The sequence below is a fragment of the Zalophus californianus genome, chromosome 11 (genome assembly GCF_009762305.2).
Source record: "Zalophus californianus isolate mZalCal1 chromosome 11, mZalCal1.pri.v2, whole genome shotgun sequence".
Lineage (NCBI taxonomy): Eukaryota > Metazoa > Chordata > Mammalia > Carnivora > Otariidae > Zalophus > Zalophus californianus.
In genome coordinates this window covers 108,930,121-108,953,170 of record NC_045605.1, presented here as the reverse complement: position 1 = coordinate 108,953,170, position 23,050 = coordinate 108,930,121, and the positions used below count along the sequence as shown (strand labels likewise).

Here is a 23,050-nt window from a genome sequence, read left to right as displayed (position 1 = left end):
AAATAAGATCCTACAAAATGCCTTTGAAAAAACATCCACTGAAAACCCCAGGCAAAAAAGGTGACTTGCCCAGAACACTTCGAAGCGTACCTGGGGCCGGGCCCCTCAACACGGGAGTGTTACCATGCCTCCTCCTCCCAAAGCCTCGCTAGAGCCAACACGCTCAAATGGTCCTTATAATTAAGTTGTTTTATACGCCAAGAAGGCTTTTTTTTTTTTTTTTAAATCACAGAAGCAAACCCCTCATGCTGGCTATAATTCCCATGAGAGAAACAAAAAGCAGGGTTTGCCCCACTAAAGAGGTTTGCCAACCAGTGAACAGAGAGCACCCCCTGCTGGTTCCCACTGGTTATGTCACCTCTAAAGTGACATTTTGGGGGTGGGGGTCTGGTGAGGGGGAAAGTACAACTTCTCTGAAATGGCTTTAAAGGTTACTTTATTCCTTATGGAAGGAATGTACAAACTGAGAGATATATAACAAAAAAGTTAACTCTGGGAAGTGCTGAGCAAAGTTCCTTGTGGTCCAAGGGCAAATCCTCCTCTTCTGGCGCGTGCTCTGCAGCAATCGGAGGCCGCCCTTGCTCTACCTGCGAGGCCGTGCGTACGGGCCGGGGCGCCGGCCCTCGGCGGCTGAGGCTTTGGCTTGGCCTATCCCTTCAGACCACTGGCTCAGTCTAAGCAATAGGTGACTAGAAAGAAAACATCACATTCCAAATCACTCCGCTCTGGCAGTGGGATTTTCACACTTAAGACAAATATTTTGCACACACAAAACCATACAGGGAATCATCTAACAGTTAAGAATATTTAACTACATTTATAAAAGGGTCTCCAGGAAGGCTCTCCCCGTGTGTCACATGTGCGTGATTATGGGAAAAGGGGTGCCAGGTGTGGCTTGTGGCTGGCGGCTGGTGACCTCGTGGAGCCCGTGAGAACTTGGCTACCACAGCCTAGGGACCCCAATCCCAGAGGGGCTCAACATCCGCCTCAACTTAGCACCTCCTCAAAAATGAAAAAAGCGTGTAGGGGCGAGGCACACCAGCATTGGAGAGCCTTCCCTTCCATTCTGAGTAATTTCTTAAAGAGCCAGTGAGGTTTACTGAATCTCCAAAAGCCAGTCAGTTTTTGGATTTTGGGGTAAGGAGGTAAACTTTTCTGAGTTCTCGGCTCAGGCACCCTGCCTAGACGTGGCCTGGGACAATGCTCCTGTGCCGACGAAGTCCCCTGAATGCCCGAGGACACCTGTAATGACCTCTCCATCCCGCCCCGGATGCCAACTTCCCTCCCAGCTCCCGCGAAGACAAGAGACACAGCCAGAGTAGGGCCTGGGCAGATCTGAGGAAGTGGGGAGTTACCTCTGCTCTGGGCTACTGCTGGGGGGCCGGGGGCCCGCAGACTTCGCCTCTGCTGTCTCAGGGCTCTCCTCGACATCTTTACAAGCAGCATCTTGAGAGGTAGACAGTTTTCCTTCCTCACTGCAGTAAAGAGGAGGACAGGCAGCGTTAGACATCCCAGGTGGCGGCACCGGCAGAGGATGAAGGCACATGCAAATGACCCTGAAAGTCATGGCGGCCATGGAGTAAAGCCCTGGGGCCAAGCATGCTCAGGGGAGGGGCCACAGAGACCACAGATGGTGACTGGGAAATCACGAAAGGCAAGGATCACACAGGGGAGGGAACCAAAGGAGGGACAATGTAATGCAGCTGGTGTCTGATAAAGAATGGCCCGCATTACTGTACATACCGATAGGATTTCAACACTCTGAAGCCAAGTGTGCAAAATAGAAAAAGAAATGTACAAGAGTTTCAGAATACTCCTATATATGAGGAATGTGGGGGGGTACTATGTCCACGACTGCACATAAGCAGAACTGCAGACTCGGTGGAGGTGTCAAATGAACCTGTTTGAAGGAATGAGTCTTTAGTTAAGGCATTTTGCTCTCAGGGCCCAGCCCAGCATTCAACAGTCAGCAGGAGAGACCGGTCAGCTTGCTGCTCCTGTCACAGGGGCAGGGTACCAGGGGCCTGCACCAGGACGGAGCTCTCTGACGGTGCATGAGAAATGCAGACATTGTGAAGGAAGACAGAGCCAAGAACGGTGGCCAGAACAGGTGAGAGCAGATCCTAAGGGGGCAAGCAAAATATAGGAAGGGTTATCTCCCCCTTTGATGGCTCCTGGCAGAGAAAGACAAGTAGCAAACGCTTTTGATTGTTGATTGTGGGCTGTAAAAGTAGACTGTTAGTGATCCTGTCTGGACTTCCCATTCTGACACAATCCAGGCAGCACTAGAATCAGCTAAAGGGCAACTGGAGATTGTCTCTGGGAAGGGCCATTAATCTCAGAGCGGAGTCCTGTCCTGGATTTGCTTACGAAAAACCTAACTTTAGGATCATTTCTTGGGTGGCTTTCAGATGGGTCTAGGCAATTTATAAGGAGGAAATTGAACTAAAGTCTACAGATCTGTTGACAACCCAAGTCACCTGACCCCTTACTCTGTCCCCCTTCCCCACTCCCTCCCCACAAAAGCAACTCTCCTGATGTGCTTCCTACGTGTTACTTTCATTCTTAGAAAATGTGTATAGTCATTACATATGTGTATTTTGGAGGCACAGAAACGGCTCTGGATTGCACGCCTCATTGTACTTCTCTAACTCAGCACAGCCTGGAAGACCCACCTTCCTGGCGTTGATGGCACAGTGCTGTACGGTGTGAGCCTCCCAACCGCACCTGCTCCTCACAACGACCCTCTGCACAGCGCCGCGCCACCCCCACCACTGTGGCCTCCGTGTGAGCCTCTATTGGCACTTTCAAGTTTTCTCTCTAGATATGTGGGTTTAATCATTTAGGAATTATCTTAAAGTTGGACGTACTTTATGACTGGTACTTTGCCTTTCATTATACATCCTAGTTGCTTATTACTGATGCAGAGAAAAGCTACTCATGTTTAAAATGGATCAGTTACCCAGCAGCTTTGCTGAACTTATTAGTTACAAAAGTTTGCTACTGACTCGGTGGCAGGTGATCATGATCACCACCTATCTGATCTTCCTTCCCTCACAACACTGCCCAGGACGACCATCTATACAGTGCCAGTGACAATGGACAGCCTTATTTGTTCCTTACCTGAAAGTGACAGCATCTGCAACTTCCTCAATAAGTGTGTTCTGCTTCAGTATTTTGGTATTTAACTTTTGCCAAGTTAAGGAAATTCATTTCTGTTCCTGTTTTGCTCAGCTTTGTGTGTGTGTGTGTGTGTTAAGATTTCATTTTTATTTATCTGAGAGAGATAATGACCTGAGCCGAAACCAAGAATTGGACGCTTAACCGACTGAGCCACCCCGGTGCCCCTGTTTTGCTCAGTTTTAATCATATATGGGTATGGAACTTTATCAAAAGCGTCTTCAAAAATCTCAAATGAATTCCCCCTCAGTCTGTTGACATATCATAAATGACACTTTTCCTGATGGTCCGGGGAAAACCCTAACTCACCAGTACAAACTATTTTTGACACGCTATTGCGCTCGGTTAGCAAATATTTTCTACAGGATTTCTGCATTTAGTTTGCTTGTAAGTGATATGAGCTGATCGTTTTCTGTAATCATCCTTATCTGGTTTGGAATTAAGAGTTCACGGCCTCATAAAAAGATCCAGCAGGTTTTGCACTTTTTCTATGTTCTGCAGCAACTGAGGTAGGAATGAGCAGACGAATGTGCCTGAAGCAGTATCGAATCATTACTGCAACCAGCACATCCTAGTTACTTGTAAAGCTGGCCTGCTCTGGAGCTGGTTTGCTCTCTGTTTTCCACCACAGATAATGGCTTGTGTGTGTTCTTTGTCCATTTAAAACTTATTATTAGCTTGTCTTTTTCTTGTTGATATTAGTTTTTTTTCCTACATCCTGCTCCTGAATCTTCCTTTGCAGGTAATGGCGTGTCTTTTCATTTTATCATTTAGAATACCGGAAATTAAATAAAGAAAATTCATCAACCTTTTCCCTTACGGTTTGGCTGTTTTATGGTTAAAAAACCCTGTAACTCTCAAATTATAAAGAGATGCTCTCATGTTTCCTTCTCAAAGTTGTAGTTTTGCCTTTCGTGTTCATGTTGAGGCAGACTATATTTTATTTTTCCGTGACATGGGTAATCACTACTTCTCAGTCCATCCTTCCTGCACCGACTTTAACACCATCCTAGCACGCACCAAGTTCCTCTAAGCGTGGGGTCTACCTGCACGGCATGCCCATTAGGAGCTCTTACCTGGTGATGCCTCCCTCCCTTCCTTCCTTCTTCAAAATGACCCTGGTTATTTCTGGCTCTTTCGTCCTCTTTACAAGTATCACCATCAGCCTCTTAATCTCCACGAAAAGCTCCAATGGGATTTTAATTAGAAACGCATTCATTTTCTACATTAATGTGTTAAAAAATCCCAAAGATCTTTTCATTAACAAACATGGCATATCTCTCTACTTATTTAGGTCTTTATTATGACTTTCAACCTTATAGACAGGTTTAACATTTTATTTTTTTTTTAAAGATTTTATTTATTTATTTGACAGAGACACAGTGAGAGAGGGAACACAAGCAGGGGGAGTGGGAGAGGGAGAAGCAGGCTCCCCGCTGAGCAGTGAGCCCGATGTGAGGCTCAATCCCAGGACCCTGGGATCATGACCTGAGCCGAAGGCAGACACTCAATGACTGAGCCACCCAGGTGGCCCTTAACATTTTAATTTTAAAGGGGGCGCATCTAGCACATCTCATATTGGTTTATAGGATGCAATGGCTAAACTTCCCTGGTAATTTGAATACATATCTGTTTGGAATTTGTGTAGAAAATAATATTCTACAAACAAGCAAGAACATTTTAGTCTTTCCAAATCTTTATACCTTTTATTTATTTTTATTTATGCAGCACTGGCTAAGACCGCCGGGCCAGTGCTGAAGAGCAGAGTGACTGAAGGCCCGCCTCACTGTCCGGGTCGTGTCTTGGAGGGAGTATTTCGCATGCTTCACTGTGAAGAATCAAGTCCGCTATAGATTTTCAGAAGACACCTTTAGCAGTTTCAAGGAGCTACTTTCTCGACGGCCAAAAGTTCGTGAATGGCTTTAATTTTCATCAAATATTCCTCTCCATCTACCTAAGGTCCCAATGGTTTTTATCCTTACGGGTCTGTGAATCGCCCCCAGCACACTTTACCCGGTCGCCCTTATCCTCACCTGCCCCGGACACAGCCTCCATCATGACTCAAGAACACCATGTTGGACTCGGTTTGCTAGCTTTTAACTTTGGAGTCTCGTGCATATGCGCCCCCATGGGGAATCCATGCTCCCCTTTTGTGCTGTGTTTTGCAGGGACCTCACCACGAGGTGGGATGCACCCCTTTCTGCTCTGCAGGGCTCTGCCGAGTACGGAGATGCAGCCTCGAGTGCCAACCCCGCCGCAGCCCCAGCTCCGCCAGGAGTGCTGCTGCTGTTCTTTCAGGGTCATGCTCCTCGTTTCCTGTAGGATTCCTTTATTGATCCATGAATTTAGAAGTGAGGTCAATTTCCAAACAGACGGTTCAAGCTATCACTCTGCTGCTGATTTCTACTGACTGCATTACGTCTGGAGAAGACTGTGCAGGGCATTGACCCTCTGGTTTTATGGGCCAGTTTCTACTTGGCTACTGACGTGTCCGTTTTTTACTCTCCTGTATTTTGAACCCACTAGACTTAATCTACAGTCTTCTGAGTACTAGAAAGAGAGGGGAAAGGCACGCAGGGACCCCAAACTCTCCCTGTCTTCATTCAGACTCGTGGGGCTGAACGGAGGCGCTAAGATGATGTCAGGCTAATGCCTGAACCCACATCTGAATCAAATTAAAGATGTTAACACTCGAGGTGCTCCCTACCCCCCCAACAACCTGAAGCTGCCAGCAGGACCTGGCCCTGGTTACCTTTTGAAGACTGCGGTTTCTGTCTTGGCATCTACAGTGAGGCTGAGGGTTTCCTTCACGCCGCCGTTCATCACTGTCTCCGTTACCTTGCCTGTGCTTTCTGCATCCTCCTCTCCGTCGGAGCTGGCTTCCATGGCCACGCCGGCCGGCGCTGAAACAGGACACACCGCGGACGGTCACGCGTACCAACAACAAGACGTCTCCCCAACCTTCTGTGGGGACCCATCCACCCGATGTTCCATCTACTGCTTGAAAAAGAAAGATGGTTTGCTGGCTGTTGCCTGGGCCATTTCTTGACGGGCAGGCTTCTTAAAGGAGCCATTCCATAGGCTTTTTTCAGCACAGGACCAGTGGGCCTCTCCAGCCTTCCCAGTTCAGGGTCTACCCACACCCCCAACTTCTCCCAGCCAGCCTTACCATTCCGGGGGTGTTCCAGTCCACAGCCGAGGGCACAGGAGGCAGCTGGATATATTCTAGCCTCCACCTGCTTCACCCCACAAGTACTGAGGTTATACTTTTTTTGTTTTTTGTTTTAAGATTTTATTTATTTATTTATTTGTCAGAGAGAGGGAGGGAGAGGGAGAGAGCACAAGCAGGGAGAGTGGCAGGCAGAGGGCGAAGCAGGCTTCCCGCGGAGCAGGGAGCCCGATGCGGGGCTGGATCCCAGGACCCTGGGACCACGACCTGAGCCGAAGGCAGACGCTCAACGACTGAGCCGCCCAGCTGCCCCTGATGTTACAGTTTGTTCAGGCTACTATTCTCATTCGCCCTTTTCCTTTCAGTTTGGGTCCCCCTTGGGTCTTTAAGTTACTTTCTTAGGGTTCCTTGTGGATTATTTCTCTGTTCTGTAACAGGTAGCCGTATGCTATACTAGTTACAAGCTGGGGCTCTGAAGTCACACTCCCTGAGTTCAAACCCCAGCCTCACCACTTGCTAAGCTATATCACTCTAGGGCAAGAGGGTTCTCATCTATAAAATGAAGTTAACTAAACCCACTTGAAGAACTGAGAGATAAAACGGGGTCATCTATATAAAATGTTTAGAAGAATGACAAATAAAGCCAACATTAGCTACTGGTTTTATTAGCTTTCCTACCCTTGCTTCTTGTGCCCCCTCCATGTCCCCCTTTCTTTTTCTAAGGACTTACTTCTTTCTCCCCTCCACACACTGATTTCCTCACACTCTTCACCAGCCTCCCTCTCCTCCCACCTCCCAAGCCCCATTCATTAGGCTGAAGAGAGCTCAGGGCCTCTGAAAGGAACAACGTGTGCAGTTTGAACATGACAACCCACTGGATACCCTTGACCATCTCAACTGTTCATAAAGGTGAGAAGAAAATAAACAGCCTTACAGCCTGAAACATGCTGAGACACACATGCGTGCTCCAGCAAAGCAAACTCCAAGCGACAAAAGAACTGGGTACCAGAGGGGCCTGAAAACACACACACCTAATTCTGATTTTATTCACACTGGGCACTGTAGACTAAGACATTCTCCTTTTCTGAGCCTGTTTCCATTTCTGAACACTGACAGGACTGAACAACTGATGATAACAGATCCCTTATGCCTTCTAGAATTACCATGCCTGGTTCTGGAAGGAATACATTAATTTCTTTTCATTGGTTGTCCTGGGGACCTCAGACCCACCATCTCAACTCCCTAACTCCATTGAGCCCTTGAGCCTCTGACTCAAGACTGGCTTTATAAACTGTTACGTGGATAAAAACAAGTCTTCAGATCCAGAAGACTAAGCACACAGCCCAAGCCTGAGCAACCTTAGCCGAGCGGCCAGCAGGCTGTGTCAGCTTGTGCCCTGCTCCCCACACCTACCTTCCGGCTGTGCGCCCAGCGCGGCAACACTGGGAGTCAGAGGGCCCATCGGCTCAGTGCTGGTTTCCATTTCCACTGGAGAATTACTCCTTAAAGAATCTTTTGTACTTTTAGAAAAGAGAAAATTCAGATGTTAGCAATGGCAAACAGCCCTCAGTTACCATGGTTCACAAAAACCCTTTGAAAGGCAGCTCTGGTCCCACGGGGGTGACACGGGCAGTCGGTCACAGAGTCCGCTGACAGAGACAGACAGACCTAGGTGCAGAGTGCTGCTTGTGGTGCAGGGAGCGTGTGCGGGTAAACAGCCTGCCAAGTCAGCAGGACGGGAGCATGGAGGGTTCATAGAGGTTTGCAGAAAGGTTCAAAATGCACCAGGCTCCCAGCGCTGGGACAGCAGGGGCTGACAGTGTGTGCTATCAACTGATTCTGTGGTGCCCATCTTAGGAAAATCCCTGCTTGCACTGAGCTAAACTGCCTGCGGGCCTCAATGATACTTAGCAAGAAAATATGAGCTATGCACAGGGGTAAAGGGAAGTGAGCTGCTTCAACAACAGTCCCAGTAACCAAGGGCTCGTATGCCCTAGTTACAAAAGACAGAAGCAAGCAAGAGGTGGAAACTTGACTGTCCAGTGCTAGAATTGAGTCCGTGAAATAATTTACAATACTCTGGAGACATTTCGCACAAATCTCACTTTTGCCCCTGAACTACAGCTTCCTGCTATCCTTAGAGCTGCTGTAAAGCCACGAGGGTTTTAGCCAGTTCTCTGGTTTGTTGAAGATGGTAACCACGAGCTCCTAACAGTCTGTACTCCTGGCTTGCCTATGACCAGTGATTAGTTAAAAACATTACTTGTCAGAGCAGGGAAAGCAACAAAGTCTTTCAAATGGGGTGGTGGAGATAAAGAAAACAATGTTTAGCAAATCAAACTAAGCCTGGTAAGACATGAAATCCATGATTACTACTCACATGCTGGCAATATTATTCAGGAAAATTATGAAATGCCAGGTTGCTGTCATCAAGAATACTACAAACAACAAGGCTGACAGCCATCCCTGTTATGCCCCTTAATTTATGGCACCAGCCTAGCTACAAGTGAAACAGAAGTTCCTATTATCTGTTAAATTCACAATACATTCTGCATTTTCTATAACGCTCCACAGAGAGGGGTCGGTCAGGAGTTCTTGGTTCCACCTCGTTCCTATTCTCCTCAACCCTGTTTTCTGATGGCTCGGGGGGGCTGGAGAAGCCCCAGAAGCCGGCACCCTGCTACGTCACGTCCTGGGGCCACACCATCCCGGGCTACTTCGTGCACAGCCTACTGCCTTTCCCAGCTCATCCTGGGTAAAAGGAAGGAGGACGGAGACTGGTTTCCTTGTGACGTGTAGCCGGGTCGCTGTCTCCGCCATGCTGATTTGTGATCTTGTGCAGGGCACCACCTTCACGAAGGGAGTAAATCAAGGTGACACACCATCCCCAGTTCTCCTACAGGAAGGCGGAGGGAGCTGGCACACGTGCACTCACCTCAGGGAAGATGTGAACTCTGAGAAAGAGGCCCAGCCTGTCTCCTTAGTTGGCATTGGCTCCTCTGTGCTCCAGACATCAGACCCCACAGAATCTAAGGGAGCACCATGGGTTGTCTCCATGGGGACATCAAAGTTGGCTGACCAGTTGGGTGCTAAAAAGAGGAGAGAAATCTCCTTTTGAGAATACTTCAAAAGTTCAGTGGACTCCAAGACATTTTTCAGAAACAGATTCACAATGATAAAGGCCAGAGTGGTGGGTACAGGGCACTCTATCACACCACTGGTAGGAGCAGAAACAGCACAATAACTTGGAGGACAATGTGATAACATCTATCCTCTTATAAAAACTGTAGGTTTCCTTTAATCCCTTAATTCCCATTTCTAAGATTTTTTTTCTCCAACAGAAATATCATACGAGGATGCAAAGCTACATATAAAAAATATGCTAATTTCTTACTTCTGACAAATGTACCAAGAGTCTATTAACACGGGGAGGAAGAGGGGTGAAGGAAGGGTGCACAGCCACTCCCTGTACAATCAATCTCTGCAACTTTTCTGTAAATCCAAAGTTATTCCAAAATAAAAAGTTAAAAAAAAAAAAAGCAGAATGTTGGATATTCAACTGCAATAAATTGGAAACTTTAAATGCTTCCCAATCCAGACATGGCCCCACTTCATACTTTTAATGGCCTCCCTGCAGTCCAGTGTAGTTAGCACAAACAGGAAGGATTCTGGTGACATGAGAAGAAATACATATTTGGGGTCCACTCACTACCACCCCCAAACCCTGGAATTGGAATCTCTGAAGTAGTGTCTTTTTGTATGCTAAAGCGATGACTGGTGGCCTCAGGATGGGGCTCAGGATGGGGCTGGTTGCCAGGGGAACCAGCCTGTGGTTAGAGGGCTGGAACTTTCAGGCCAAGCCCATAGCCCACCCTCCTAGGAGGGAAGAGGGGCAGAAAGTGAAGGAAATCACAAATGGCCAATGATTTAATCAAACATGTCTACTTAATGAAGATTCCATAAAAAACTCAGACTTCAGGGGTTCAGAGCTTCTGGGCTGGTGAACAGCAGGTACATCCCAAGCTCCATGGGAACAGAAGATCCTATGCTCGGGACCCTTCCCGCCCATGTTTCTATTTCTCCCTTCATCTGGCTGCTCACGTCTATCCTTTAAAACAGCATCACCGCGCTGGCTGCCGGCCGAGGTTGGATCTAACCTGCAGGTCTGTTTAAATGTCACCTCCTCAGAGATGTGTCCCTTCAGGTGAACTTAGGTCTCTGTTCATGTGCTCTCACTGCACACCATGCTAGGCTACACAGAAATGATCTTCCCAGAGGAGCGCCCCAGAATCTACCGCAATCTCTCCGTTTCCTCAAGAGACTCTAGACTCCTGGATGCAGAGTCTGCGTGCCACACCTGGTACACAGCCGGAACTTGATAAAGCCATGTAGACTTGAACTGAATTACAGAGAGAAAAGCCCATTTCTTCCTCCTGAAGATGGTGAGCTAGGGAAGCAATGAGAGGAGAGAGGCCAAACCTCTTTTCCTCCATGGCTCTCACTTTCCGGGTCTGTCCCGTGGGGCTGTGCTGGGTTACTGCTAAGGTCCCGGCCAGCTCTGAGGTGGTAAGGCCCACCCGGCACCCAGAGCTGGCTTTCAGCCTCCAGGAGTGAGTATATGGAGGCCTTCCTGGGGAAAAGGATGCGCTGTCGGCCAGGAGGAAAGTCCCAATATCAACCCACAGAAAAATGTATTTGAATTTTTAGAGGTTAACAGGTATTTTTTAAAGGCCAGCGAATGCAAGTCTTCTTAGCAAGTAGCAGGACACAAATAAGCACTGAGGCCAGACACGTTCTAGGGTTACAGGCTTCCTCAATCAACTCTGAAGAACCCATTTCAAATAGTTTCAGCTTGAAGCGGTTTCCTCTGGTTTGGTGCATTCCCGATTCCACAAACATAGCCTTTTCTTGTCTTCCATAATCTCTCGTCTCTCCCCTGCTGCCAGAGCCTAGGACCACCCCCCACCCCCCCACAGCGTGCTGCACCTCTAGCCAGACCCACATGTGGGGGGGGGAGTCCACATTGTTAGACACACGCCATCATCGGAGGGATGTGCTCCTTCCTTCAGGCCCCATCCAGACATACCTCCAAGGGGACTCAGAAGACTGTGTTTCAACCTAACTCCCATCCTGCAGATCAGAGTGCCTCGTTTTGTTTTTGTTTTTAAGATTTTATTTGACAGCGAGAGAGACAGCGAGAGAGGGAACACAAGCAGGGGGAGTGGGAGAGGGAGAAGCAGGCTTCCCGCAGAGCAGGGAGCCCGATGCGGGGCTCGATCCCGGGACCCTGGGATCATGACCTGAGCCGAAGGCAGACGCTTAATGACTGAGCCCCCCAGGCGCCCCCAGATGCCTCGTTTTAAAACACACTTCCAACACACGGTGACTAACACAGATGAAGAGAATGAAGGAAGAGGACTCACGTTCACTCAGGTCTACCTCCATCTTGTCCTCCGCGCCGGCACTACTGGGCTCAAACAGGTCTTGTTTCGCTCCGTCTTCTTCTTCAGAATCTGTACTTTCCTCACTGTCTGTACTCCCCGAGCTGAGGAGGGGGGGAGACCGAAACAGTTAATGCTGCCTGTCAGTCACCAGCGAAATCCAGAACGTTCTGAAGGTCATCCAGTAAGAAAGAATCATATGCATGTCAACTGATTCATCCCTGCCTTCGTGAGCGTGCCGCCTGACTGCTCTCAGCCGTTCCCACCCGCCCCCGGCTCTGCGCGGACGTTTGGGGCGCATCTGCAAACCGCCTCCTAAGAGGGCCTAGAGGTATCTCACTGCAGCGCTCACTGGCATCTCCCTCATGGCCAAGATGCGGAGCTGCTGCTAACGTGCCACTCCCCGCACCACACATCTTTCCTGCAGGGTCTTCTCACATCTGTAGCGCGGTTTAAGAAATAGGTTACTGTCTTTAATTCTCAGAGAGCCCTGAGAGTCCTTTCCGCACCCTCCAGAGAAGCCTTGTGTCAGGCACGTGATCGCAAATGTCCTCCCCAAGTCTATGCACCATCCCTTCCTTCTTACTAGTGTCACTAGCCGAGCAGAAGTGCTTAACTTCGACAAGGTTGAGCTTACGAAAATTTCCTTTCATGCACAGTGTTTTTGGCATCCTACTTCAGAAATCTTTCCCTAACCCAAGGTCACAAGGATTTTCTACTGTAAGTTTTACAGTCTGACGCTTCACATTTAAGTTTAAGATCCGTTTGGAATCCATGTATATATGGAATTTGGAATCTAGGTGTATATATATGGTAAAAGGTATGGACTGAGCTCATTTATTTTGCATACAGATGTTCACCTGTTCCAGAACTATCTGTTCAAAAGACTATCCTTTCTCCACGGAAATGCTTTTGCACCTGCACCAGAAGTCAGCTGTCTCTAAGCCTACTTAATTTACACTCTCTTCAGTCCCCGGAACCATTCTGTCTTACGGATCACACTTGTCTCGATTACTGTATTTTGACATCAGGTACTGTTGGGAGTCTTCTAATTCCATTCTTTACGAAAGCTGTTTTGGCTCTTCTAGCTCCTTTGCATTTTCATTTGAATTTAAGTACTAGCTTGTCGACAGTTACTAAAAAACCTATTATCATTTTACTTGAGATTGCATTGATTCTAGATCTGGGGAGAATTGGCATATTAACAATATTGAGTTCCAAATCATAAACATTTATCAATTCTTATTTCTCTCAGCTGCCTTGTAATTTTCAGTGTCCAAGTCTTAACACATCGTGCCAGATTTATCCTTACGTATTTAATATTTTGATGCTACTCTGAATAGGATTATTTAGTAACTTCAATTCCGTTTGTTGGAATTGTACAGAACTACAATTATATAGACCTAGCACCATGCAATCATGCCAAACCTACTTAACTGGTCTAATGATCTTTTCGCAGATTTCAACAACAAATTTTCTACAATGACAAGAACTGTTGTCTGTGAATAAAGATAATTTTTACCCTTTCCTTTCCAATCTAGATAGCTTTTCTTTTTCTTGACTTATTCGTACTGGTGAGAAGCCCCAGGAACAATCCTGAAAAGCTGTGTTAAGAGCAAACATCTTTTGTCTTGTTCCTGATCTTTGGGGGAAATCATTCCGTTTTTACCATGCTGTCAGCTGTAGGTTTATTGTAGAAGCTTTAATCACATTAAAGAAATTCTCTTCTGTCTCCAGTTTGCTAAGAATTCTTATCAGATATAGATGCTGGATTCAGCCACATGCTTACTGATTGATTTTCAAATGCTAAACCAACTCAGTATTTCTGAAATAAACCCTCCTTGGTCATGACGTATTATTGTTGCGTTGATTTACTAAAACCGCATGATGAGAGTTTCTGCATTCACATTATGAGAATAACTGAGTCATTTTTCTTGTCATGTCAGCTTTGGTTATCAGGTCACACTGATGTGGCCTCACAGAATGCCATGGGCCCTATTCCCTCCTTTTCCATTTTCCAGAAGCTTTTATAAAGCTGGTCTAATTCCTGAAATGTTTGGTAGAATTCACCAGAGAAGCCATCTGGGCCTGGAGTTTTTGTGTGTATGGGGGAAGTTTTAAACTAAAAATTCAACTTCTTTAGTAGATAAAGGACTATTTGGGGTTTTTTTCTTTTTGTTTTGAGTTTTGGTAGCCTGTGTCTTTCAAAGATTGTCTAAGTTGTTAGATTTACTGGCACAGAGTTGTTTACAATATTCCCTTTTTATTCTTTCAGTACCAGCAGTGATGTCGCCTGGCTCATTCCTGGTACGAGCCATTCCTTTTTCTCCTGACCGTTCTGCCCAGAGGTGCATCAACTTCCTCAATCTTCTCAAAGAACAGCTTTTGACTTGCAACCATTTCCTCCACTGTTGTTCTGTTTGCCCTTCATTCTGGTTTCTTGAGGTGGAAGTGAAGGTCACTGGTTTGAGAGGTTTCTACTTAATATAAACAGTAAAAAAATGATCCTTTGAATACCCCCTTCGATCTCTTCTGTAACGCACTTGTTATTTAGTTTCCATGTATTTGGAGGTTTTCTAGAGGTCTGTTACTGAGCTCTAATTTAATTCCACTGGTGTCAGAGAACATACTTTGTAGGACTTGAAAACTTTGGACTTTACTGAGATTGGCTTTATGGCCCGAATATGATCTCTCTTGGTATGAATATTTCATGACCCTTGGAAACAGTGCCTGTCCTGCTGCTGCTGGGTGGGGACCTTTGCAAATGTCCAGCAGCATCACAAAAGCTGACAGTATTGTGTGTTCTGGGTCTTGGCTGATTTCTGCCCATTATCCATCACCGGAGGAGGAGTGTTGGAGCACAGGAAGAACTGTGGATTTGTCTACTTCTCTTGCAGTTTTCTCAGCTTTTGCTCTGTGTATTTTGAAGCTCTGTTATTAGGTACATAGGCATTTCAAAGTGTTATGTCTTCCTAAAGACCTGACCCTGTTAGGACCCTTCCCCTTTACCCCTTTTCTCTGAAATCCGCTTTATTATTAAATAGGTAGATGTTCTACTTTTCCTTTAACCTGTTTGTGTCTTTATATTTCAATTATTTCTCATAGGCAGCATATGTGAGACCCGATTTTTTATCCAATCTGACAATCTCTTCACTTTAACTGGGGTTTATTTATTTATTTAATAGTATTTACTTATTTAATAGTATTCAACGATTCCTGACGGGGCTGCCTAGTTTAAATGCTATCGTACTGCTAGTTGTTTTCGGTGTGTCCCAGCTGCCTTTTATTTTTTTGCCCTCTTTTAGATACTTTTTATGATTTAATTTCCTTTGTTGGCTTATTAACTATAATTTCTTGTTTTGTTGCTGAGTGGTCCCCAATATACATCCATAACTTAACACATTCTATTCTCAAGTGAATCATACCCCAAAACCAGAAACCCCAATGTCTGTCAGCAGGCAAACGAATAAACAAATTCACCCACTCGGTGAGTAGTACACCCATTCGACGGAACACTACTCAACCATAAAAAAAAATGAACTACTGATACATCACCCAACATGAATGACTCTCAAAAATAATGTTAAGTGGAAGAAGCGACATTAAGTAGGTAATGTGCAATTTGATTTATATAAAACTTTAGAAAACACTAATCATTCTAAAGGGACAAAAAGCAGATGGGAGAAGGCACTATAAAAGGACAGGAGGAAACTTTTTCGGGAGATGCGTTAAGTTAATGATCTTGATTGAGATGATGGTTTCAGGGATGTATTCATGGATATATTCCTATGTCCAAACTTACCACACTGTGTAACTTATATAATTCATTATGTCAATTATCCCTCAACAGAGCTATTAAAAAATAATAAAAAGTTGCCTTTTCTCATCATCCCGTGTTCCTTCTGGGGATCCACTGTCACGTCCTTCAGATACTGTCTTCACCACCATATTTCTTTACACTCTCTACAAACAGTGCTGCAATGCTGTAACAATGTGTGAGGACAGTCTGCCCCCAGAACATGGATGGCAGTAGGCAATGGCCATTTAGTGAATTTACTCAACATGAGGACCAAAATTTCATAGCAAATGGTGACAAACAAGTCTGACTGGGGCTTTATCTTTAAAAAAAAAAAAAAAAAAAAAAAAAAATTAATTAAAAAAATTTTTTAAAAATCATCATGAAGGTATTTGTCTCTTGCTTCCTGCTCCTGGAGCTGCAGCTATCTTGTGATTACAATGTGCAGAAGATGGAAAAGTGGGCACAAAAAAAGAAGCTAGGTTTAATGACCTTCAACAGCTGTGGATCATGAGACAAGTACACTTTCCCTGGTTTGAGCCACAGTTGGCTCTTCTTATAACCTAAAGCAAGAAGCCTTCCTAAGAGACACAACATAACTGCTGGTCATGCAGAGAACAGGCAGGTGATGCTGGCATGTTCTGTTCACCAAGAGGAATAAATGGCTAGGGGACAGGGGCGGACAGGGGCCGGGAGGGAGTTTGACTTTCACTGTATATCCTGTTTTCTCTGAATTGTATGCCATGTGGAAACATTACTTATTAAAAATAAATAAAATAAAAATGAAGGTTCAGTTGCTATTCTCAACTACAAAGATTCTGGTAATGGATACTCAGATAACAAGAACTCCCTGTGTACTGAAACAAAAATGTATATAGGTTCTTGGACTAGAGTAACTTCAACAAAAAAATAAATAAATAAACAACTGGACTGATCCCAGAGGAGACAGGACTCTGTCTCCCCAAGTTAGATTAACTTTTAGAAACAACTTTTCTCGGGGCGTCTGGGTGGTTCAGTTGTTAGGCGTCTGTCTTCGGCTCAGGTCATGGTCCCGGGGTCCTGGGATCAAGCCCCCATCGGGTTCCCTGCTCGGTGGGAAGCCTGCTTCTCCCTCTCCCCCTGCTTGTGTTCCCTCTCTCACTGTGTCTCTGTCCAATAAATAATCTTTAAAAAAAAAAATTAAAAAAAAAAAAAAAGAAACAACTTTTCTCTTTCTTGGAGAAACTTTTAGTCTTTCATAGGAAAAAATACATAACTCAGCTGCTACCATTGTTCCTGGTAAGGGAACATCTACTCAGGGCACTTTATACTACATTGCTCAGCAACACCTCCCATTCAGAAAAGGCTGTGTCATGACGCTTTATGAACTATGTCTAAACACTTCCAGCATTTTCAAGTTCATCACCTTGACTCATCCACATCCTGTCACACTGCAGACAGGAGTACTGGTACCACCTCACATCAAGCTAACAAGGGCATTTCTTTCTTTCTCTTTACATAGGTTCCACACCCAGTGCAGAGCCCAATGTGGGACTCGAACTCACAACCGTGGGATCAAGACCTGAGCGCTCAACTGACTGAGCTACCCAGGTGCCCCAAAACAAGGGTATTTCTGATCATGACAAAAGCACTGGTCTCTAGGTCACATATGTACATCTATACAGGATACACTGTATGTCTCCTAACCATCATTTACTTTATGCACTGGGTATTACTGCTACTGTAACACACTCTTTCACCTGGATCGTCTTTGGGATTCTGGTGTAAAGGCAATGTGCTTTTCCTCCCAGATGTCTTCCTCATCAGAGCCACCATCATCAAACTGCTGTATTCTCTCCTTACAACATGCTTCAAATAAGGCAATATTTCCCTAAATAAAAACAAGTGAGAGAAAAGGAATAAAAATATTTAAAAATCAAGTTATTTTCTCCAAGTTACCAATATAAATCATGTTTTTCATTTCCTTTTTTTTTAAAGATTTATTTTAGAGAGCGAGTGCACGCACACAAGTGGGGGGAAGGGCAGAGGGAGAGGGAGAGAATCTCAAGCAGACTCACCACAAAGCGTGGAGCCCAATGCAGGGCTTGATATCACAACCCTGAGATCATGACCTGAGCTGAAATCAAGTCGGATGCTTAACTGACTGAGCCACCCAGGCACCTCCCCCATTTCCTTTTAAAGACAGTGCCTAATATACACCAAAATAAGTTGTAAAAGCATCTAATGTCAGCTTCTGTATAACAGAGCGTTCCCCCAAAAAGAATGGATTCAAAACTTCAAAGAAGCTCCCCCAAAAGATTGGATTCAAAAGGCCCATATAGGAGTCTACACTGTCATCACGGACTCGCTCTCCTCTGATAAAGCAGTGGGTTACTTCCGAGAGCTTCCCTGCCCCACCAACTGAGATGCAGTCCCACATGTGCCCTAACAGGAAAGCAACATACATCTCCTCTGCTTTTACCAGTCCGGCTCAGCAGTGGTGAGTGTCAACAGTCCAATCAGGAGTTTCCACCTTATCACATCAGCAAACAAACCAGTAGTCTCTCATGGTTAATTAACATAAAAATCAAGACTGTGCCCACTCAAATAACACTAATCCCACGTCACCTGCTAATGGGGCTGACCTGGTGTCTGAGCCCTGCCTGGGGATGACAAGCTGGCCCTGATCTAGCCCAAATTTCTCTCCTGGTGACATATAGCTGAAGTAAAAGGTGGCGGGCTGGACCCAAACTGCAGTATTTGAAGCTACATGTCTACGCTGCAATCACAAGTGACCCAGGTTTTCTCAGCCCTGCCATATCTTAAACCATGGTTGCAAACTCACACCCACAGGGAGCATGCAGGTCATGTGAGTGGGTGAAGTAATACCAGCCCAAGACGAAGTCTCCTGGAGCGGAGAGGGTCCCAGTGCATGCAGCATCCGTACGCATGCTCTGACAGACCCCAGCTCCCCCTGGTCCACCCCTCATATACCTTGTTGCTCATGAGACAAAACATTAACACTTACACTTTCATTTGTATTCAGAGTAAAGTTGATGTCTGATACCCGATCAAAAGAAACACTGTAAACAAAATATAAGTACAGGAAGAGTTAATTACCTATAGACTAACAGAAACTATTCATAAAACATTCCAAATTTAAAATATTCACACTATCATTTAAAATCTCCACAAGCAAAACAAAAACAAAAACCTGCTTGCATTAAATGATGCTTCTTTCCTTGCTATTAAGGAACTCATACAGGGTGGAAAGGCAGGCAGGGAGGCTTTTAAGACAGAATAAACACACCCTCGAAGCCTTCCTATAAAAATTTTTAACATCCACGGTAACAACCATGGTTCCCTGGGCCATACTTACTTGGCCAAGAAATAGGCTATTTGTGAAGAAGAAACAAGTCAAAAACATGAAAAAGTACCCAAGAGCTGTCAGACACTGAACTTTCTCCAGGGATGGCCAAATTTATACACAGAATAGACATCCCCCAAATCCTGTAATATGGTGTAATCACGAAGAAAGGAGGGGTAGAAACTCCTAGCCCATGAACATTAACTTTGTGAGTAAGGATAATTCTTACAAGATCTGTTCTAATCAATCATTATTCCAAGCACCCAATATAAATTTTAAAGAGACGGATTCCTAACCAGTAACATTTACTGAGAGTGGAGATAGGGGAGCCTGCAGACTCTGGCGGGAGTGCCTCTGGCGCACAGACATAAACACCACGTGGACAGTCCTTGCTCTTTTTGGATCTAAGCGAGCCGATTCTTAGGGCAGCCAACAGCCTTTCACCCTTGCTCTGCTTACAGGGAAGCCTCCATCCACCGCGCTCACACAGCATGTCGCACGGTACAATCGGGGCTTCTCACGGGCTAGAAACTACCACAGGAGACAGCACCGCCAGCTGGCGTGAAACCGCAAGCAAGGAGCCGCCCCGGCAGCGGGTGCTGACGAGCACCATCAGGCACTGCCCCGTGACAGAAGCCGTCTGATATTCAAGTCTGTCCTCAATGAGCTAGGGCACCCCCTCGTAAATGCTTTATATATAAATACCTCTCCTTTCCTGAGGCCAGATGCTAGGCCATTTGTTTTCACTGCTGTGGATCACCCACACATTTTTCATTCTTTACTTTGGCACAGGACCCATCGTCCCCATCTCACTGCTCCCCTGCCCCCGACTGCAGAACGAGGGGCCAGACTGCCTTCCCGACACCCACCACTCCCTCAAGGTGGGTCAACCAGAGAAGCCACACGGGGAGTGCTCCTGCTCACAACAGGATCCCAGCTGCCGATGGGAGGGAACCGCTAACTACAGCAGGGACTCGCTACTCTGGGTCACGCTATCCAGCACGGCAACGGGAAGGGGCAGAGCGGCGATTCCAGTTCCTGGGAGAAGCTCAGTCTAAATATGACCAAGCTTCTGTGAGAGGCCACGCCCAGCAGCAGCCCCTCTGTGCGGGAGTGATGGCCTCATCCCTGCCTGTCCTCTGGCTGCTTCAGTGACAGGCCAGAGCAACAGGGACACCTGGGAGGACAGGCTCCTCTCAACACACGAATGAACGTGGAAGACTGCCCAGAGCCCAGGAGAATCACAACGTGTCTCACAAGAAGCAGGAGTGCATGAGAGAGGGAAACATGAAAATATACTCACTTGCCAATGTCATCTTGATCTGCAAACTTCTCATCGTTGAAGCCAAACTGGTCAATAAAATTGGACGTCATTTGTTGCATCTGATAATCAGAAAAGGCCTGGCAACCCCAGGACCAGTGACAGTGATATAATGATTCTAATGACATTCTACATACTATTTGCCCATTTGTGTTCCAGAAACCATCTTATTTATTACAGCCTTAGGGCTTAAAAAGTTGGTGTGTTTTTCTAAGAAAAAAATCAAATAATTTCAGACACAATTTACCCAAAAAGGGAAATGTTTGGAATTTGGCCCACAAGTCATTCTAATGCACATGTCACTGTAAGCAATGTTAAGTGACCACTCTGTCCTCTATTGAGAATTATCTTTAGAGAGAGGTCTGGGTTAAGTCTTGTTCAAAGAGGTGATCAGGTGACACATGACAGTCTGAAATTATAAGATGTACCAATCACCTCTGGACACAACCAACCTTAACCTAAGATCCAGTAAGTGGTGACCACCCGACCTCCCTCTGTATCTCCCACCCCCAATCCACTACAGTCACATCGCACCAGAGGTCAAACAACTAAGAATCACAATCACCATCCCACAACACAACGTTCAGAGAGACTTCATTTTCTTAAAAAAAAAGACTTCGGTCTCAGAGGCTGGGAAGAGTATGAAAAAGTAGCTTCTATCCTACCTACCTTAGAGGACAAAGTGTTAACACTGATCCAACATCACTCTGAAAAGCCTACAACTGTAAGATCCATAGAGGAACCTGCTGTCTCCTATGCCATTTCTAGAGAGCACCAGGCTCATTTGGGTTTTCTTAGGTGAGAAATGGGGGAACATTAAAATGGACTTCACAAAAGTGTTGATCTTCTGATTTAAAACAAGCAGGCCCAGTGGAGCAAGAGAGATCCGCGAATGTGCTGTACATTATCAGCCAGGAGTGAAGGACAATGAAGATAAGCGAGGGCCACTCCTCGTTCTACCCCAAACAATAAACACGGAGGCAAATACATAACAATATGAGTGCTGTCTTGTGGACAGAGCTCTGGACAGATGAGAAAGCTCTTTCCTGCAGGTGAGCCCCATACCAGGGGCAAGAACAGTAGCTGGTGGCTGAACTAGACATCAACCCGAGGCCGCCTGCTGGGATGGAGGCAGGTACAACTGAGGGAAACCGCATCTTTCTTGGTTCTCCTTCTGAGCAGAGCCCACAGACCCCACCCTGCAGACATCTGCTGCAAAAATGCCTCTACCATTAATTCCTGATTACTCATTCTGGTGGCAGGGAATTATGGCATGGATAATCCAAACTGAAGATGATTAAAAAATAAACCTTATATTTGGCTTTGGAAGGCATCTCTTCCTTAGGTCTGAAAAAAGTGGTATCCAGTTTAATGAGAACCTAAAACCTCACTTTTTTCTAACTCGAGAGCCCCACCGCCCCTCTGCTCACTCGCACACTTCCATGCCATCCCCCTTCCTGCCCACAGAGGGGATACTGTCTGGATATGGGGGCCAGGGGGTCAGCCTCACCGGAGCGCACTTGGTAAGGCCCGCCAAGGCTGAGCCAGGGCAGTACAGGGGGACGGAGAAAGGCAGGGACAAGTTCTGTCAGGCAGGGCTGAGTCTTGGACATATGAAAAAAACAGGATATGCAGTACTCATATTCATAAAAACCAACAAGAAAGAAGCCAATTCCTCTGAATTGCATCTTTATCTTTTATAAGGTAAAATGGGATGTGTGCCACCTTCAAAGATGTGGTTAAGAATCATGAAATCATTCTTCTGAGCAAGTGGCATAAGCCAGGCTCTCAGTTTATTTACAGATTAGGAACTTGGTCACACAAGGGAAAATGTCCCTCTCCATTTGTTTCGTTTGATTCTTCTTTCCCCTTTAATTTTTTTGTGACACTGGTATTTGTATTATGAATCTTTTTGGGTACAAAAGGAAAGAAATGTTCCCAAAAGTGTTTCTTTAAATGCTTCATAAACAGCATGCAAATACTAAATATATTATGAATGCATACATGTGAATACACACACATACATATGTACACACATACTTATACTGTCTGTCTGTCTGTTCATTCATCTACCTAGGGAGATATAGCCACTGACAGACCCAAGTCACTTCCATGCAGTAACTTAGAGGAAAAAGAAAAACAACAAACTGCAGTCCTCATTTGTTCTAAGTCTATTACAGCTTCTAAGAAGATACAAGCTAGCAAAGAACTTCAGGTTTCAAATTCAATTTTTACTAATAAAGCTATCAGAGCTTCCAAAAGCCACATTCATGAAGACCGTTACTGTATTATATTTAAAGCTATAGAAAAAGTACTCTAAACATGGAGAAATCCAAGTCTGGAAAGCACAATATGGTTGTGAATATTAAAAACTTATTAAGAAAAAGCCCCAAACCCCACACTTTCCTAGAACTATCAGCCTGGCCAAAGCCAAGGACTGTTCAAGTCACTGACAAGTGAGCCTACCACTTTATTAAGCAAATCTCTTTGGAGGTGCCCCATCTCACGTGACTGTCTGTGAACAAGCCTGCTTGGATGGGGGGGTGGGAGGCAGCCAATCAGGCCTCTGGAGCCCGTCTGCAGCAGTCAGCCCTAATTCTCCAGATCCAGCAAGAAGACCTCCTCACCCTCCACACCTCTTTCAGACAGAATCAGAAGGAAGGAAGAGTCAAACACTAGAGGTGAGGAAACCAGAAGGGACAGAAGACAAAACCAAACGGGTCAAGGGGCACAAAAGCTGTGAGGCATTCCCTGAGCCAAATACGGCCTCATGTCAAACATGGTGACATGGTCAAGT

At 45.6% G+C, this 23,050-nt stretch overlaps 1 protein-coding gene across 22 annotated transcripts in view; it reads right to left on the bottom strand.

Annotated features, from left to right (window-relative positions):
- The window catches only part of PPP6R3 (protein phosphatase 6 regulatory subunit 3), a 139,519-nt gene that overhangs the window by 3,677 nt on the left and 112,792 nt on the right, over window positions 1-23,050 (bottom strand). For 3 of the 22 annotated variants that reach the window (XM_027577819.2, XM_027577828.2, XM_027577820.2), the window contains 10 exons: window positions 20,236-20,333; window positions 18,594-18,648; window positions 17,326-17,456; window positions 11,773-11,894; window positions 9,285-9,438; window positions 7,763-7,869; window positions 5,933-6,083; window positions 1,744-1,761; window positions 1,356-1,475; window positions 420-689 (listed from right to left, as the gene is read on the bottom strand). In XM_027577819.2, the coding sequence (XP_027433620.1) occupies window positions 584-689; window positions 1,356-1,475; window positions 1,744-1,761; window positions 5,933-6,083; window positions 7,763-7,869; window positions 9,285-9,438; window positions 11,773-11,894; window positions 17,326-17,456; window positions 18,594-18,648; window positions 20,236-20,333 (1,062 nt within the window). In that variant the 3' untranslated portion in view covers window positions 420-583. The other 19 variants (XM_027577822.2, XM_027577831.2, XM_027577825.2 and 16 more) reach the window with 13 other exon arrangements.